Below are 19,280 nucleotides of genomic sequence, written 5' to 3'. Positions count from 1 at the left end.
CACATAAGGCAAGCTGAAAAAGTCCACACTCTCCTAAGCATACCCATGTGCTCTGAATCCGTTGGCGAGGTCCATTTTGCTGTCCGAGTTCATGGGGACGTAACCCTAACCCTAAGTGGATTTTTCCCCCAAAGGGATTTTCCCATGTATTTTGCCAGGAAACGCACATAAGGCAAGCTGAAAAAGTCAACACCCTCCTAAGCATACCCATGTGCTCTGAATCCGTTGGCGAGGTCCATTTTGCTGTCCGAGTTCATGGGGACGTAACCCTAACCCTAAGTGGATTTTACCCCCAATGGGATTTTCCCATGTATTTTGCCAGGAAACGCACATAAGGCAAGCTGAAAAAGTCAACACCCTCCTAAGCATACCCATGTGCTCTGAATCCGTTGGCGAGGTCCATTTTGCTGTCCGAGTTCATGGGGACGTAACCCTAACCCTAAGTGGATTTTTCCCCCAATGGGATTTTCCCATGTATTTTGCCAGGAAACGCACATAAGGCAAGCTGAAAAAGTCCACACCCTCCTAAGCATACCCATGTGCTCTGAATCCGTTGGCGAGGTCCATTTTGCTGTCCGAGTTCATGGGGACGTAACCCTAACCCTAAGTGGATTTTTCCCCCAATGGGATTTTCCCATGTATTTTGCCAGGAAGCGCACATAAGGCAAGCTGAAAAAGTCCACACCCTCCTAAGCATACCCATGTGCTCTGAATCCGTTGGCGAGGTCCATTTTGCTGTCCGAGTTCATGGGGACGTAACCCTAACCCTAAGTGGATTTTTCCCCCAATGGGATTTTCCCATGTATTTTGCCAGGAAACGCACATAAGGCAAACTGAAAAAGTCAACACCCTCCTAAGCATACCCATGTGCTCTGAATCCGTTGGCGAGGTCCATTTTGCTATCCGAGTTCATGGGGACGTAACCCTAACCCTAAGTGGATTTTCCCCCCAATGGGATTTTCCCATGTATTTTGCCAGGAAACGCACATAAGGCAAGCTGAAAAAGTCAACACCCTCCTAAGCATACCCATGTGCTCTGAATCCGTTGGCGAGGTCCATTTTGCTGTCCGAGTTCATGGGGACGTAACCCTAACCCTAAGTGGATTTTCCCCCCTATGGGATTTTCTAACAACGGACAGTCTAAAACTGTAAGAATATTTGTAAGACAAAAATGAACAAAACGTAATTGACAGTTACTCTTTGGCTGAATACCTCAACCCCTGCTTTTGAACTGAGCGTTCTCAATTTTGCATGCTTCCACTGTAAATGGCATTGTGATGTAGGTTCTATTAATTTCCTTATCTCACAGAGCAGCCCTAGTATCCTATTCCATTGGAATTACTCCATTATCTCTTTATAGCTGCCACCAAAAATTAACAGCAGATTCAATCACTTTTAGTATCGCTGTCAAATAGGTTGCACATCCTTCATTTTTCAGAGAGTGATAAATAATCTAGATTTTACAGTCGGGCAAGAATTGTAAGAAAAGAGCATATGAATTATATTTCTTCCCTCTAAGGGCAGAACCAATTATTATATGAAATCATGTGCTTAGAATATTACAGAATAAAAAAGTTGGAAGAGACCTTGGAGGTCTTCTAGTCCAACCCACTGTCCCAGTTCAAGGAGACCTTATACCATTCCAGATAAGTTGCTGTCCAATCTCTTCTTAAAAACTTCCAACGATGGAAACCCACAGCTTCTAAAGGCAAGCCATTCCAGTGATTAATTCTAATTGTCAGGAAATTTCTGCTTATTTCTAGGTTGGTTCGCTTCTTAATTAATTTCCATCCATTGCTTCTTGTTCTGCTTTCAAGTGATTTGAAGAGTAGATTGATCCAGCTATCAGCACACCCTTAGTCCTTCATTTCATTAAAATAGACATACCCTATTCCTGCAACTGTTCTTCATACATTTTAGCTTCAATCATCTTTATTTAATTCTGGGCAAAAATTAAATATTTCCTCTGGCGAAATAATCACTTCATTTCTTTGGTCCAAGAAAGGTCCATAATAATTCATTTGCAATGGGCTACTTCTCCATGGCAGTTGGTTTAGTAACAGTAATAACAAGAATCTTGTTGAAGCTTAATGGAAATAACGTGTTTCCAGAAGCAGTAAATCGTTGAAAACTTTGTCCAAGCACCAAAAATTAATGGCCTGCTGTAAAAAAAAATCCCTGGAAAGGGAAATGTTGAAAATAAAAGAATCAGAAATATAACCCTGAGATTCTAGCTTATAAATCATGGGGAAATTTAATTGTAGGTTTTATGAAGGCAATACTTCTGATGTTTATGTTCAAACACAGGTGGAATAACAATAAATTAAAAAATGCCACATATGTATATTCGTTGCACATATACCTTCATTATGGATGCTTCTTCACTCAACAGATCATTTCTGGGGCTTTTTTTGGGTGGGGGAGCCATGAATCTGTTCTCGTTAGGTAATTAAAACATCTTGAGGATGAGTGACTAAGTTAGCTGATTCGCTTGTGAATAAACCTCTATAAAATGTCACTATGGCAACAGGTCTCCAGTGAGATGCGAACCCTTTGAACAATCTGAGGAAGAATGGTACCCTTCCTTCGGTTTCTGTGGTGATGAGCTGAAGCCAGGACAAAAATAAACACTATAACTCTAATGTTTAAACATGCAGCATCTTCGTTCAAAAGTGTGTTTGAACAAGGCTTTAACCACCTTGGTTCGGAGGGTATTTTGGAGGAGCAGCAAATGGGCCGATTTGACTCCTTCGCTTCCTGTTTTTTGTTTTTATTTTGCCGTGCAGGTAGGACCTTCAGAGAGAAGTAGCGTTCTAACGTAGAAAAAAATATGAATAGAATATACTATAAACACTTTGCATGTTGTAATTCAAAGTCCAGGAGACTATTTTTGCACAATGCAGCATAGGAGTACCAAGGTTAACATTCTGAACACACCCTGTCTCCTGTTTCTCTTGGCACCAAATGCTGTTCCACCCACTCTTTCTAAAATATTTTTATTTGCTTGCTAACATGCTGTGAAGACTGTAGGTCCCTGTGCTCTTTTGGTGTCTGGATTATTCCAGATGGTTCTAGGCCCCGTACAGCAGTAGACCAACATATGGAAGGATCCAGCTAAATAGGCTTTGAAGGCAGAAATAAGAAGGGTCTTCTTTGCTGTTATTTTTTAACAGGTTAACAGAGTTGGAAGGGACCTTGCAGGTCATCTAGTCCAACCCCTGCCCAAGCAGGAGACCCTGCACCATTTCTGACAAGATTGCAGTCCAGTCTCTTCTAGAAAGCTTCCAGCGATGAAGCACGCACAACTTTTGAAGGCAACTTATGTTTCATGGGTTGATTGTTGTGTTTTATTTAGATGCAGCTTTTCAAAACTACATTGGAGAATTGTAATGGAGAAGCTGAGGCCCAGAAGAACAATCTTCATTGATCATTTTGGGAGATTGGGTTCCTTTTAATCCATAATCCTTAAGGCAACAGAGAAGACATCTTCTAGAGTTATTAGAACTCTAGAGACATTAAAAAGGGACTCTTCTAGTCAAGCGTTAGTGAAAAGGCTGGATTGTCCATGGATAGAGGGTTTGCCTGGGTCCAGGCACGGCATGGATTGCAGGATGGATTTAAAAATGATGGGTTTTTTTAAAAATGGATTTTTAAAAATTTAAATCGATTTTTAAAATTTTAATTGCTTTTTTTATTTTTATCAAACTTGTTTTAATAAAATGCTTTTGGAGTAAAAAAAATTATTTAAAGATAGTTTTCTTTTTAAGATGCGTTAATAATTTAGTTTATTCAGCATGAAATGGAGATTAGTTATGTAGCATGAGGCTGCCTATTCTGCAAAGTTTACAACTCATTCAATGAATCCAAGCTCTGCCAGCTAAATAGGAAACCTTCTTTTGGTTTGCAAATAATAATAAAGATTCTAAGTATCAGCAAGAACGAGCCCTTACATTGAAAGAGCGCCTGTCATTCCAGATCCATCACGGCAGCGCCGGTTAATGATCATCCACTCACCTGCTTGCCCACCACGTCTCTCCTCACCTTGTCGTGTCACTGTCACATCCCCAACCGTCCCATTAGAGCCGAGGTGGCGCAGTGGTTAGGGTGCAGTACTGCAGGCCACTTCAGCTGACTGTTATCTGCAGTTCAGCGGTTCTAATCTCACCGGCTCAAGGTCGACTCAGCCTTCCATCCTTCCGAGGTGGGTGAAATGAGGACCCAGACTGCGGGGGCGATATGCTGACTCTGTAAACCGCTTAGAGAGGGCTGAAAGTCCTATGAAGCGGTATATAAGTCGAACTGCTATTGCTAACTGCTATTGCTATTAAAGTGAACAGGGCTGTCGCTGAGTCGACGGGTTAAGAGGAGGAGCCGCTGTGAGACAGAGATGACAGTTACTCTTTTAAAATTACGATTGAAATTGAGTTGATTTAAATCAAGCCTTTTTACTAGTGATTTAAATCGTGCTTTAAATCGACTTGATTCCAGTCAAATCCACCCTGATGGATTGTCCGCTATCTTTCCCGAGGCTTCTTTGCATGGCCATCGCAAAACAGAAATAGAAGCTGAAGAAATCAATCAGCTAGGAAAAACAATGGTAAATCCAGGGCATAGTTCAGGGATGGCTAACCTTTTTCTCATTGCGTGCCAAAAGCAGGTGTGTGTGTGGGGGGGAGTGCCCACTCCTCATAATACCATGCAAGCGACCGCCACCCTTTGCCCCTGCCTTTGGCACACAATGAACACGTTTTTCACCCTCCCAGGCTCCAGAGCCTTTCTAGAATCCTGGTGAGAGCGAAAACGGCCTCCCCTGCCTCTCCCGGAGGCTTCAGGAGGCTTCCCTGAAGCCTCCGGAGGAAAAAAAAACGGCCCTACGTGCAAACCAGAAGTCACAACAGCCAAAAATGAAGACCAAAGTCAGCTGGAGCTGACAGGGCAACACCTCGCGTGCCCTAACAAATGGCTATGCATGACATCTATGGCATGCGTGCCATAGGTTTTCTGTCATGGGCATAATTCCTGTGTAATAGCCATTGTTCTGCTGCTGTATCTCCCATGCCTGGAGAATTTTTCCACTGGGTGGACTTCTTCGTGAGCCTAAAAGCTAACTTGTTTACGGATTAAAATGGGAAATTGCTTAAGTGGTTCCACTAATATATTCCTGAGCATCATGCAAAGGGGGAGAAAAACCCACATTTCTCTGTACCTTTGAGGTTTCTTCACTTCCTTCTTTTTCTTCAAGGCAATCTGGGATTGTTTTTCTTGAAATGTTAATTCAAGGATATTCTTGGTGCTGTGGGTTAAAAGCAGATTTCTTCTAATTTAGGAAAATCCCGTAGGCAGTCTGAGAAGATTTAGCTTCTGAGAGTACAAAGAAATTAAAAAAAAGAAAAACCACTGAAGATTTTAGAGTCACTGGCTAAACTGAGATTGATAGTTGGCTTACATTGTCATACGTGCATCTTACATGTCCTACATGCATATGGATCCCACATCTGGTAGGAGAATCACATCTTTAGGGACCAATACAAAAAGACCAAGCAAGTCTTTTGGGTGTGTCTGTGTGGCTTGGTGTTCCAAAGGGCACACAGAGGCAGGCAACATAGAAAAGAATCTCAGCAGATTAAGAGATCACATTGGAATAAAATAAACGGCATTTTCCTATGCATGAATCAGCAATCCAGTGCTTTTCTCGTTTTTAGAGACAACATAGAGTCCTGGGGTAAAAAGCTTGTTTGTGTTTGCTGTCGGTTCCATCAGAGACTCCCAGGGTCCTGAAAACAGTATCCTGGATGGAAAATCCTCTCCTATAGTTTACAGTTACTACTCCCCTTGCCTTAAACTACCAAGCCGAGCAGACTTGAGTAATTAAAAAGAGCACAGGGGTGTCAAACTCGATTTCATTGAGGGCCACATCAGGGTTGTGTTTTGTTAGGAATATAATTCGAACGTTTGGGTTGGCAATATATAAATCATGTAACAATGTGGTACCTGTTTCTTTAAATCATACTGTAAAATGTGATTGGTTGCTATTTCCTCAATCGCCATAAGAGGGAACCAGAACGACTGTTACTTCTCTGTTTGTTAGATACTGGGCTGATCTGATCTGAGTGTTTTGGAAGCTGGCTGTTAGAAAGTGCCGTGAGCTATTGTAAGTTTTGCAACTGCTAGCAAACTTTGAGTACCAGACTGTTTGTATGATTATGGACTATGTTATTTGGATTATCCCTTAACTGAAAGACATTGATGACTGACTGTCTGATCCGTGTATGACTTGGACTGTTTGATGGACTCTGATACCTCTATTTCCATGAAAGTAAAAGCCTATTTAAACTGCAGTGTCTCTGTATGCTGGTTTGTGTGTTCTCCAACAACACTCTCACAACGCTTCTCTGAATGCACTCGCTCTCCCAATGGGGAGCTAATTTAACATGTTTGACCTCGGGGTCTGTGTGGCCGGGGGTGCATGGCTAGCTTGACGTCAGTCGTTTCGGCGGCACCTGTGGTGTCCCAAGTGCTCTGCCAGTGAAACTGGGTTCCCGAGCTCTGTTTTAGGCTGCGACGGCCTCCTGCAACCCTCTGCAAGCGAAAATGGAGCTCGGGAGGGCCGCTTGAAGCCTTTGCATACTCCCATTTTTGCTGGCAAAGGCACTGCGGGCCGGTCCTTTGCTGCGGGCCAGAGTTAAGCACCTCCGGGCCTTACGTTTGACACTCCTGGTCTAGCACTAGGCTAGAATGCAGGAGACCATGGGTCAAACCCTGACCGGTTTGCCATGCCTGGGGGGGAGGGGGGAATTGGAGAAGAGGAGGCAGGAACAGCTGGGCGGCGGCGTGCAAGATGGTGGCTCGGACGGCAACAAGTTGCAGCATGATTCTGCAGCAAAGGGCAGCGTTTCCGCATGCACAGCTGACCAGCGGCCTCCCAGAACCCAGCTGGCTTGGCGCCGGATGCAACGGTATAACGGGGCAACATCAGGCTATGGGCCGGGTACAGAGGCCATTACGGACCGGGGCACTGATGAGTTGCCTGCTGTAAAGGAACTTGATGCTGACACCGGATGGCGGTTGAGTGAGTGGTGCGGAGGGGGCGTGGTCCCGCCTATACAAAGCACTGGGAGGCGATAGAGCCCTAATTCTCCAGTTCCAGAGCATGAGACCATGAGTTCAAGTCCCACCTTAGACACGGAAGCCAGTTGGGAGACTTTTAAGAAATCAACCAAGCTCAGAAAGTAGTAAGTTATCCACGTATCTATAACAAAAAACATGCACATTTATACATACATGCATAAGTACATATATGGAAGCTTAGTGGCACTTGACAAGACTGATATTATTTAATGTAGGTCCAGACCTCTCTCATCTGTGGGGGCACTTCTTCTTGGTCCCAGTTCAGATACATTTGATACTGTATTAGCGATTAGTTCAGCTTTCCGTTTCAGAACTTAGGCTATGAAATAAAACTGCACTTTAGAGATTAACCCGGGCTCTCATTACCATTTAGAAGGGGTGTGTGTGTGTGTATTCAAAAATGTATTTATTTCCCCCAGCGTTTTAATGCTACTGTTCGACTTGTACTGAATTTCGTGGTTTTTGTGTCTTGTTTTATAGTTGTCATTTTTAAATGCTGATTTTTATGGAAGCTTCAGCTGTATTGTAATCTGCGGGGAGCCATTAAGGGAGGGAGAAGTGTATAAATCTGTCAAATAGATCTTTGGAATAAATAAACACGCTGGATGCTCAATTTTGATGCAGATGGCGGTTGCATGCTTAGTGCTTTCAGTTTGCCCAATGGCTGAGTTGTTCAGAGCAAGAATTTAGCAGTCAGTACTTATACCCAGATGTAAATCTGATTGTGGTGTGTAAGCGCCAAGGACCGAGGGCATTATAACCCTCAGCGTTAAAGGTGGAAGAAATGGTAGAGCTCACCATGTTTTATTTGCAAGAGGTTAGCTATGAAATGTGAAATCCTTTCCTCTGTTTCCGAGGTGGCATTTGAACTCGCTTTACAATGGCAGCTCTGTGCAGGCATCCAGGCCAAAGTTGATCGCTCGCAAATAAAAGAAAGTTTCTTCTCCTTGTTTTAGGCCCTGGCAGCCAACGGTGGCATTGGGTTTGCTGTGGCCGAGCCTCAGATCGCCATGTTCTGTGGAAAGCTGAATATGCACGTCAATATCCAGACTGGGAAGTGGGAAACCGATCCTTCCGGGACGAAAAGCTGCTTTGGAAGGAAGGAGGAGATTCTGCAGTACTGCCAAGAGGTAAAGGACCCTTTTTGCTTTTTGCAACTGGTTTCAGCCAAGAGGCTTGTGACTCAACTCCTCCTAGTTGGTCTTTCCTGCAGTGTTGATTCTTGAAAGGGCCACTTGGAAATAGCAATAGCAGTTAGACTTATATACCGCTTCATAGGGCTTTCAGCCCTCTCTAAGCGGTTTACAGAGTCAGCATATCGCCCCCACAATCTGGGTCCTCATTTTACCCACCTCGGAAGGATGGAAGGCTGAGTCAACCCTGAGCCGGTGAGATTTGAACCGCTGAACTGCAGATAGCAGTCAGCTGAAGTGTACTGCACTCTACCCACTGCGCCACCTCGGCTCTCGGAAACCTTTTCAGTGACATGGTCTTAATTCCCAAGCATATGAAAGCATGTATAAGAGATGACCAGGCTGACCCTGAGGGAGGGGTCAAATGCGTCATCAGCTAGGAGTCCCTTTGCACCCACAAGGGATCTTAAGTCCAGCCAACCCATTGACTCTTTGTCTGCTGCAAAATTGCTTGGACTGTTAGTAGTTCAGATTCTTGTAGTGAGTGATGCGGTGGTCTAGAGGTTCAGCTCTTCCCTCACAATCAGGAGGCTGTGAGTTTGAGCCTAGGTAGAGGCACACCGAGAGTATACTGTATTTTTCGGAGTAGAAGAAGCACATTTGCCCCCCCCTCCAAAAAAGAGGGTGAAAATCTGGGTGTGTCTTATACACTATATACAGCATTTTTGGCTTCCCAAAACCCCACCCCGCGCATCCCGTTTTTGTCAAAAATCGACACACAGAGGGTTTGGGAGGCCTGTAGAATGCTCCTGGGGGTGCTGGGGAGGGCAAAAACGAGCAAAAAATGGGCTGGTTTTTTTTGCCTGTTTCCCCCCCAGCCCCCAGGAGCACTCTACAAACCTCCCAAAGCTCTGCGTGCCCCGTTTTTCACAAAAAAACAAGGCTTGCAGAGGGTTTGGGTTTTTAATTTACCTCTTCAAAATCTCGGTGCGTCTTATACTCCGGTGCATCTTATAGTCTGAAAAATACAGTATCTGCTGGGGAAAAAAACCGCCTCGGCGACAGGAAGGGTATCCGACCAGTAAACACACTCAGCTTCGTTCAGTTGCCCAGATTCCACCCAGCAAAGGGAGTGTGGGGTCGTTAAAAGTGGATGGTGATTCTTGTAGAGAGTTTAAGCTTGCAATCAATCTTTGTCCCCATTTGAAGTGCCTGGATCTTCGGATTTCCCTGGCGCTGGACAGCATCCATGAGGTGCGACATCCGTGTCCACCTTGGCTAGAGCGTTCCCCATTTACTGAAAATTCGAAAGTGTTGGTGGCTTTATTTATAGGTCTTCTGGGGCATTTGGCAGGACATTTGTTGGGATCTTAGGTCCCTCAGCTTTGTAGGTTACTAAGAGGTAGTTCCTAAATAAGCAAAACAAACAAACAAACAAAAAGCCATAGTTGTTTATAACTATGTCCTCTAACTTTAAGAGTTTAAAAAGGGTGGGCAGATAATGATGGTGTTTTGCTCCCTGTGTTTTGACTGGGCTGTTTTACAGGTATAGCCAGGCCAGGGGTGGGTTCCTGCCAGTTCTAAGCTCTTCTCTAGAAGAGGTTCCACAAATCTACAGTGCTGTTTAGAACCGGTTCCAGCTCCCTCCCTCCGCCCGTCTGCACATCATCAAGATGAAGAGCGAGAGGAGGAATTCTGGGAGTTGAAGTCCACAAGTCTTAAAGCTGTCAAGTTTGAACACCCCTAGGTTTTTTTTTTCTAAAGGGTTAGGGGTGCAAGGGTCTTGTAACTTGACAGTTTTAAGACGTGCGTGCTTCAAATGCCAGAGTTTCTGAGCCAACATTTTGGTTGCTAAGCAAGAGCGTTGTTAAGTGAGTTTCACCACATTTCACAAGTTGGCCACGCCCACCCAGTCACATGACCGCCAAGCCACTCCCACCCAGTCACATGGCCGGCAAACCGCTCTCACCCGGTCACATGGCTGGCAAGCCACTGCCACAAAGCAGGCCACACCTACAGAAGAGGTTCTAAAAAATTTTGAAACCCACCACTGAGCCAGGCCAAGCCCAACAATATACTGCTCTGATAACGTCAGACGCAAAAGACCAGGTCCACCTTTGAAGGTCCAAAAAAATTGATGTATTGCTCAACAGCCTACGCACAAGAATCTTTTCAAATAACGCTTAACACTTGCGTAGAGTTAGATAAGGGTCCATGGAATTCAAGGCTGGACTTAGTCTGCTTGTGACTACGTAGGGATTCTAGACTGATTCCTTTTTTAACTTTGCCCCCAGATACTGCCACTCCTCCTGCATCTAGCAGTAAGGCCCTTCCTTTCTTCTTGCAGGAATCTCTCCCGTTCTTCCTTTATTGCCTAGCTTTATTTCATTTCATGTTTTAATTTTAACATTAGATCTATCCAGACCTTCAAATCACCAACGTGGTTGAAGCCAATGAACCAGTCAACATTAAAAATTGGTGTAAGAAGGGGAAGAAACAGTGCAAGGGCCATACCTATATTGTAGTACCCTTCAAATGCCTTGGTAAGTATTTATTTATTTATATCGATTTATATGGCCGCCCATCTTGCTAGCACGACACAGGCTGGATAACAAGAATTAAACCACAAGATACAATAAATGCTATATGTATGTATGTATGTATGTATGTATGTATGTATGTATATGTGTGTTTGTGTGTGTTTGTTTGTTTTGTATTTGTGCTGATAAATAATATCAATCAATAATATCAATATTATATATATATTTATTTAAGGGGAAAAAATGATGTTCCCAAACAATTAGGCTCTTGAAAACACAAGGTGTACTTGCTTAATTCACCATTCTGACTTCTTTTACTTAATTTTATTGCCAACATTTGTATATATAATCCTTGCACCAGCATGATTAGTGCATACCGATCTTTCTAATGGTGTTTCTCTTAACAGAGTTTGGTAAATATTTAAGTACATCATCAGTACTACCATCAAATTGGTTTAATTCGTGCTAGCATTGGCAACTGACATTAATTACAATGGGACATATTGTGGTTAACTCTGTATAGCTGAATATTGCCTGCCACAGAGATAAAGCAGGAAAGCCTAAAATTGCGTGGTGTGTTGCATTCTTATCCACGGTCTTAAAAAAAAAAAGGCAATAAATAGGATAGGTTTTTAAAAATGTAAATTTTTATGTCCAGTATGTCAAAAAGTTAACTTTTTCTGAGAAAAGGATGATCCCCATTTACAACAGTTTTGTCAAAACCTGACACATTTACAGATGGTTTTCCACCATGTTTGTGGTTTAATGACTTTGGCAGCTGTTTTATGAGCCCCGCATTTGCTTAACGACGGCTGCAGCAGCAGCAACAACAAGAACAAAAGATAATAAAATCAAGTTGGTCATGTGACCACCCAAAGTATGATCATCATGACTTACAACCAGGGTGGGCAGGTTCCATTTACAGTCCCAAGCAGAGGAAAACCATGGTGCAATATTCATCTCAGCTTTCCTAAGCAGTTTGTGTGAATGTGTGTATTTTTGCGTGTGTGCACATTCACACAAATTTCAAGGCACCTGAAGGCCAGACAAGGATTAATGGATGGAAACTGAACAAGGAGAGATTCAACCTGGAAATGAGGAGACATTTTCTGACAGTGAGAGCAATCAGCCCATGGAACAGAAGTTGTGGGAGCTTCATCACTGGAGGCTTTCTAGAAGAGACTGGGTCGCCATCTGTCGGAAATGATCTAGGGACTTCTGCTTGGGTGAAGGGGTTGGGCTAGATGACCTGCAAGGTCCTTTCCAACTCTATTAATCTGTTGGAAATCTATTAGAAACATTTCCCAATACTTGATTAGGTGTCTCCACCTTCATAACAGAAAGGAGGTGCTCGATCCCTTTCCAAGGACATTTCCTGTAAGAATCAAAGCTCATGCGCCATGCATGTATTGCCCAGAAGGAACACCAGCAGAAGAAATGCTCTTCTTAGGTGTATGGGGCAACATTTAAGAAGAATGGCTGTGCTGGGGTTTTGGAGATTCGAATGCTGTGTTGATGTTCCTAGCAACCCTCAGAAAGGGAACAAAATGTTGCTTTTGAACAGTTTGCAGGTCTAAGGTTTTTCATGTATCTGAATAGAAAAAAGTCTGGTTATTTGTTTTCTCTGTTCTTTTTGGAAACAATTGTTTGCTGTTTTCAAAGAGAAACATTTATTGCAATGGTTTCTATCTTGCTTAATCGCTTATAAAGCTTTTCTTTCTTTCTTTCTTTCTTTCTTTCTTTCTTTCTTTCTTTCTTTCTTTCTTTCTTCCCTCTCTCTTTCTTTCTTTCCTTCCTTCCTTTCTTGCTTGCCACCCTCCTTTCTCTTCCCCTTCCTCCCTCCCTCCTTTCTTTCATCTTTCTTTCTTTCTTTCTTTCTTTCTTTCTTTCTTTCTTTCTCTTTCTCTGTCACTCTGTTTCTCTCTCTCTCTCTCTCTCTCTGTGTATATGTTCTCTCTCTTTGTGATATCTCTCTGTTCTCTCTCTCTCTCCGGCTCTCTCTCTCCCTCCTTCCCGCCCACTCTCTCTCTTCGAGAGGGAGGGCCAGTTTCCCTAATTTACTGAATGAATGTACGTTGGTACGGTTGTGTCAGCTAATCCTATTTAAAGGCCTGGATTACAAAGCCTGATTGGAAATTGAAAATATTTTATTTATTTTCTTTCAAGATTTGTAAAGAAAATAAAAGCCCAACCGAAAATGTTTTGAAGGTTGAAAATAGGAAAATAGGAGGAGGAAAGTGTGTTTGGGCATGTTTGGCCCTTTGAGTTATTTCTAAAACTACATAAATCACCAGGGAGACACTGAGATGGGAATTTTTGCTGAATCTTATCAGAAAGATATAAAAAACCCCGAAAGGATCAAGTCTTTAATGTTTAAACCTCCTTATGTAAATTATTAAGTTTCTAAATAAAATTATATTCTCAATAAAATAAACTAACTAAAATATTAAATATGGCAAGGTTTGTTGTTGTTTTTTTTAAAGAAAAACTACCGTATTTTTTGGCGTATAAGACGCACCGGAGTATAAGATGCACCAAGATTTTGAAGAGGCAAATTAAAAAAAAAATTTTTTTTTGCACTCTGCAAACCTCCTAAAAATGACCCGTTTTTCGCGAAAACGGGACTGTTTTTTGTCAAAAAAAAAAAGGGCATGAATAGCTTTTAGGAGGCTTGTAGAGTGCTCCTGGAGGAGGGGTGTGTGTGCTAACATGAGCAAAAAATATCCTTCCCAGCACCCAGGAGCACTCTGCAAAGTTCCTAAAGGCTATGCACGGCCATTTTGGTGAAGGGGGTGGGTTTTTGGGAGGCCAAAAACGCACCCAGATTTTCACCCTCTTTTTTGAGGGAAAAAGGGGCATCTTATACTCTTTAAGATAGTGATACCTTCACTATCTTAAAATTCATCATTTTATAACGCATATTCAGACAGCCATTTTGTGTTTGGTCAAAGAGAACTGAGGGTTTTAAGCTACGCCTAAACTAAAATATGCAGTTGAGTTATATAAACAAAACAACCAAGTTTTGCCTTCTTTTAATATTCTGAGGAGTGTTCGGAAATAACAAGGGTACATTTGCTGAGATTTTAGCAGCAACTTTAGTTGGAGAGTGAAAGCTGAAGTCAGTATTTGTGGTGGAAGCCCTATTTCAGTTGCTCTCTCGTATTTATTTATCTTGCAGTGGGCGAGTTTGTCAGTGATGTCCTTTTGGTTCCGGAAAAGTGCCGCTTCTTCCACCGGGAGCGGGTGGACGTGTGCAAAAGTCACCAATATTGGCACACTGTAGCAAAAGAGGTAAGCTTTGGTACCGCAAGCACGCCTACCTATCTTTCCCAGGAGAGAGCGTGGGTGGAAAACCTTGAAATTCAGAGTTAGAAATGTGGTCTTTTTCCTTGGAGAGAAATCAGCATTAGATCTGAAGAATGACTAAAAATAATATGAAGCCTTTTGAAGTGTGAACACAGGTTCAAATTTCCCCCCTCTCGCCCGGTTAATAAGCAAAAATTGTTTATTCAGCTGCTAAGTGTCATGTTTGCTGCAGAGCAATTCCGTTCTCTTCCCAAATGAGAGTCCTTTGGTTGCAAGAGCAACTGGAGTCTAACTCTGGTGATATGGTTTTATCTATGCTTTTTGGAAGGAAGAAGTAACTAACAAATTTGGAATTTTTTACAGGGCAACCTTCTTCTTCCAGATTTCAATAGTTTCTTTCCAAAACTGCTGATGCACATATCTATAACTTCCTTCCTTCCTTCCTTCCTTCCTTCCTTCCTTCCTTCCTTCCTTCCTTCCCTCCCTCCCTCCCTCCCTCCCTCCCTATTCTTCCCACCTTCCTTCCCTCCCAATTTTTCCTTTCTTCCTCCCTCCGTCCAATTTTTCCTTTCTTCCCTCCCTCCCAATTTTTCCTTCCTTTCTTCCCTCCCAATTTCTCCTTCCTTCCCAATTTTTTCTTTCTTCTTCCCTCCCAATTTCCTTCCTCCCTCCCAATTCTTCCTTCCTTCTCTCCCAATTTTTCCTTTCTTCCTCCCTCCCTCCCAATTTTTCCTTCCCTCCCTTCCAATTTTCCTTCCTCCCTCCCTCCCAATTCTTCCTTCCCTTCTAATTTTTCCTTTCTTCCTCCCTCCGTCCAATTTTTCCTTCCTTTCTTCCCTCCCAATTTCTCCTTCCTTCCCTCCCAATTTTCCTTCCTCCCTCCCAATTCTTCCTTCCTTCTCTCCCAATTTTTCCTTTCTTCCTCCCTCCCTCCATCCAATTTTTCCTTCCTTTCTTCCCTCCCAATTCTTGCTTCCTTCTCTCCCAATTTTTCCTTTCTTCCTCCCTCCATCCGTCCAATTTTTCCTTCCTTTCTTCCCTCCCAATTTCTCCTTCCTTCCCTCCCAATTTTTCCTTCCTCCCTTCCTCCCTCATGACCTGTAGACATTCAGTTTTCTAGTGTAGGTGTGCCACAACCTAAGATTTACATCATCCTGTTCCTCGAGCACCTCTTAATTCCCATTCTTTAGCCAGATTATTCTTTCCTGTGTAGCATCTGGTAATTGTAATCTGGGGAAATTATTCTCATTGCTGGTTTTACTACTTCCTTTAGGCCTGCTTAACCGAGGGTATGATCCTGCACAGTTATGGGATGTTGCTTCCTTGTGGGGTGGACCAGTTCCACGGCACGGAATACGTCTGTTGCCCTCAGGCCAAAATTGTAGACGAAGCGCTCTCTAAGGAGGAAGAGGAAGAGGATGAAGACGAGGAGGAGGAAGACAACAACGATGGTAACAAAAGGTAGCAACAAACAGGGTCAAATATCCATGTTTTATATGGTTTTTCCATGCTGTGGGGAGCAGAAAAGAGAGGCTGAGTTTAATTAAGAAAAAGAAATGGCACGGTCCATTTGCCATTTTTCTCTCTCCTAGAATGAGGCAAGCAGACTCTCCTAAATCAAGCGCATGGTCTCTGGAGTACCATGGCCAGCTTCTTGTTTCAAAAAACAGACTTCAGGAAAAATGCAAGCCAGTCCATTTTATGGAAAAAACCAGGCTCTTAGAATCTGTTCCCTCTTTGGTATTTCCTGGTATTTATTGTTGAAGAAACCGAACTGAAATATACTACTTCTTTGTAGCGGCTGAATATGCATGGAATTTCAATTCATCTTGTAAAAATCCCCTTTGACATCATGGTTTAAAAGGTCACTGGCTCTGTAATCTCTTAATATAAGAGCCGGGGTGGCACAGTGGTTAGAGTGCAGTACTGCAGGCTACTTCTGTTGATCACCGGCTGCCAGCAGTTTGGCAGATCGAATCTCACCAGGCTCAAGGTTGACTCAGCCTTCCATCCTTCCGAGGTGGGTAAAACGAGGACCCAGATTATTGAGGGAAATATGCTGACTCTGTAAACGGCTTAGAGAGGGCTGTAAAGCACTGTGAAGTGGTATACGTCTAAGTGCTATTCCTATATTCCTTCCTTCTACCCTTCCCTTCACAGTGGTTAGAATGCACTATTGCAGGCTAACTCTGCCCACAGCCAGGAGTTCGATCCTGACCAACTCAAGGTTGACTCAGCCTTCCACCCTTCCGACGTGGGTAAAATGAGGACCCAGATTATTGAGGGAAATATGCTGACTCTGTAAACGGCTTAGAGAGGGCTGTAAAGCACTGTGAAGCGGTATACGTCTAAGTGCTATTCCTATATTCCTTCCTTCCACCCTTCCCTTCACAGTGGTTAGAATGCACTATTGCAGGCTAACTCTGCCCACAGCCAGGAGTTCGATCCTGACCAACTCAAGGTTGACTCAGCCTTCCATCCTTCCGACGTGGGTAAAATGAGGGCCCAGATTGTTGGGGGCAAATATACTGACTCTGTAAACCGCTTAGAGATGGCTGCAAAAGCACTGTGAATTGATACACAAGTCTAAGTGCTATTGCTGTCGAGCCAACGTTTGATGCATGGTCAAGGCCTCCATCCTTGTTTCGCAGCGCGTTTGAAACATTTGGGAGGAAAAAAAATGGTTGTCTCTTCACATTGGGTTTCCCTTTCTGCCTCTCCTAGTGAATTGCCCACCGAAGCAGATACAGATGACTTCACGGTAGGAGTCATGGAGTTGAATGACGACGATGAGGAAGAGCAAGAAGAAAACGAAGAAGAAGTGGTGGTAGACCAGGATTATTATTACGACAGCTACAAGGACTACAACGAAGAGCCTCCATCTGCACCAAGCAAGGAAAGAACTCTCTCCCAGAAGGAAATCATGAATGACGTGAAAGGTAATTGGTCCCATTAGAGCTTCAATGGGCTTCTGTCTGTCTCAACAATTATCACTTGATCCTGTCGATTTTTCGTATTTTTCGAAGTATAAGACGCACCCTTTTCCCCCCCAAAAGAGGGTGAAAATCTGGGTGCGTCTTACACACTGTAGACAGCATTTTTGGCTTCCCAGAACCCCGCCCCATGCATCCTGTAGTTTGCAAAAATTGATGCGCAGAGAGTTTGGGAGGCCTGTAGAATGCTCCTGGGGGCTGGGGAGGGCAAAAACGGGTGAAAATGGGCTCGTTTTTCACAAAGAATGGGACTGTTTAGCCCTCCCCAGCCCCCAGGACAATTCTGCAGGCCTTCCAAACTCTGCATGTTCCGGTTTTTTTGCAAAAAAAATGCCCTTTTTTCACCTCCCCCCCCCCCCCCACCCGCATCACATTTTTTTCCCTCCCCGGTCCCCAGGAACACTTTGTAGGCCTTTCAAACTCTCTGCATGCACCCTTTTCACAAAAAAAACGGGGTGTGCCGAGGGTTTGGGAGGCCTGCAGAGTGCTCCTGGGGGTCGGGGAGGACAAAAAAAATATAATAATAATCACCTCTTCAAAATATTGGTGCGTCTTATACTCCGGTGCATCTTATAGTCCGAAAAAATACAGTACCTTTCCAGTTTTCCTTCATGGAATCTTCAATTTTCAAGCGGGTCAGCAGATTATCAACTCCTGACACGCTGTTTAGTACACTTACTCTTTCCTGCTTTGGAGACAGCTGGCTTATAGTTCCCAATTATCTATTTAGCACGAGCCCCCTTTCCAAGGCTGTATATAGAAATGTAGATTTGCGTAGCCCCATTTTTTTGCAGAAACGTTAACAAATTTGGTTCTCTGGATTAGCCGTTATCAAAGTGAGAAGCCGCTCCCGTTTTCTCCATGAAAGGAACGCTAGGAAACAAACCGCTCCAACAAATGATACACTTTTAAAACTAATCCAGCAGGTAAGCCGTTGTGCTTCCCAAAGAAACACCTTCAATAGGATGCGTGCTGCTGCTTTTCAACAGATGCTTTTGTGTTAAATAACATGTCTGCACAGAACAAAGCCGTGCCAAAATGCAACTTACATGTTGGCTGTTCTTTTTACAGAGCGAACTCCTTTTGTTGGGTTTGCCCATTTTCAAAACCTGGAGGGTAGCTTCAGCTGTTGAGTGAAGCTGAAGTTACACATTTGTGGAGCCAATTAGGGTGCAATTGTTGCCGTGCGTAGACGTGTCTTTTAAACGGGTTGCTCTTTGTCCCTTCCGAATTTCAAATTGTGCTACTGAAGCATTCTTTGTTCGACGCAGCAATTCATTAACTAGACTTTAACCTGCAACCAAAAAAGGCTGACTTAAGTAGCCAGTTTTAATAAACGTTTCCTAAAGCCCTTTGAATGCAGTTGAGTTAACACATTGTGACTGCTTCTGGCGATTAAAATCATCCTTCTGGTTTCCCAGTATCATGGCATTCTGGTCCCCAAATCACATGATTTTTTTTTGTAAAGAAATCATTGCTGTGGCAGATAGAGGTGGTAAATATCTTAGAGCAGGGGTGTGAAAGCCAATTCAATTTTTTTTTACTACCAGTTCTGTGGGCGTGGCTTGGTTGGCGTGGCAGGGGAAGGATACTGCAAAATCCCCATTTCCACCTGATCAGCTGGGACTTGGGAGGCAGAGAATAGATGGGGCGGGGCCAGCCAGAGGTGGCATTTCCCGTTTCTCCTCCGAACTACTCAAAATTTCCACTACCAGTTCTCCAGAACCTGCTGAATTTCACCCTTGTGTCAAACTCAATTTCATTTAGGGCCACATCAGGGCTGTGGTTGACCTCGGGGGAGGGCCCTGGCCTGGGGTGGGGGTGGGGCTTGGCCAGCTTGCTGCCACTCACTGGGCATGGCCAGCTTGACACCACTTCCCAAAGTGCTGGGATGTTTCCTCTTTGCATTGAGTGGACCAGCCCAAAGCGACACGGGTAGACTGGGCCAGCCCCTTACATTTTCCAGGACGACCCTTATGGGCCGGATCCAACCACATCACCGGCTGAATCCGGCCCACGGGCCTTGCGTTTGATACCCCTGTCTTAAGAGAGTTTTGAAAATGAAAAGCTCAGTTTTAGAAAGATGATGTTTGCCCTTGGTTGAGAATCAGATGCAGAATAACAAGAGTTGGAGAGGACCTGGGAGGTCCTCTAGTCCAACCCCCTGCTCAAGCAGGAAA

At 43.7% G+C, this 19,280-nt stretch overlaps 1 protein-coding gene across 4 annotated transcripts in view; it reads left to right on the top strand.

Annotated features, from left to right (window-relative positions):
- APLP2 (amyloid beta precursor like protein 2) overlaps positions 1–19,280 on the top strand; it is a 72,527-nt gene that overhangs the window by 21,168 nt on the left and 32,079 nt on the right. For all 4 annotated transcript variants that reach the window (XM_032228724.1, XM_032228723.1, XM_032228721.1 and 1 more), the window contains exons 2-6: positions 8,085–8,258; positions 10,675–10,804; positions 13,980–14,092; positions 15,381–15,568; positions 16,832–17,046. In XM_032228724.1, the coding sequence (XP_032084615.1) occupies positions 8,085–8,258; positions 10,675–10,804; positions 13,980–14,092; positions 15,381–15,568; positions 16,832–17,046 (820 nt within the window). The remainder of the gene's footprint in view (positions 1–8,084; positions 8,259–10,674; positions 10,805–13,979; positions 14,093–15,380; positions 15,569–16,831; positions 17,047–19,280) is intronic.

The sequence above is a fragment of the Thamnophis elegans genome, chromosome 13 (assembly GCF_009769535.1).
Source record: "Thamnophis elegans isolate rThaEle1 chromosome 13, rThaEle1.pri, whole genome shotgun sequence".
Classification (NCBI taxonomy): domain Eukaryota; kingdom Metazoa; phylum Chordata; class Lepidosauria; order Squamata; family Colubridae; genus Thamnophis; species Thamnophis elegans.
Note: the sequence above shows the minus strand (reverse complement) of the source record. Positions and strands in the feature narration are given on the sequence as shown.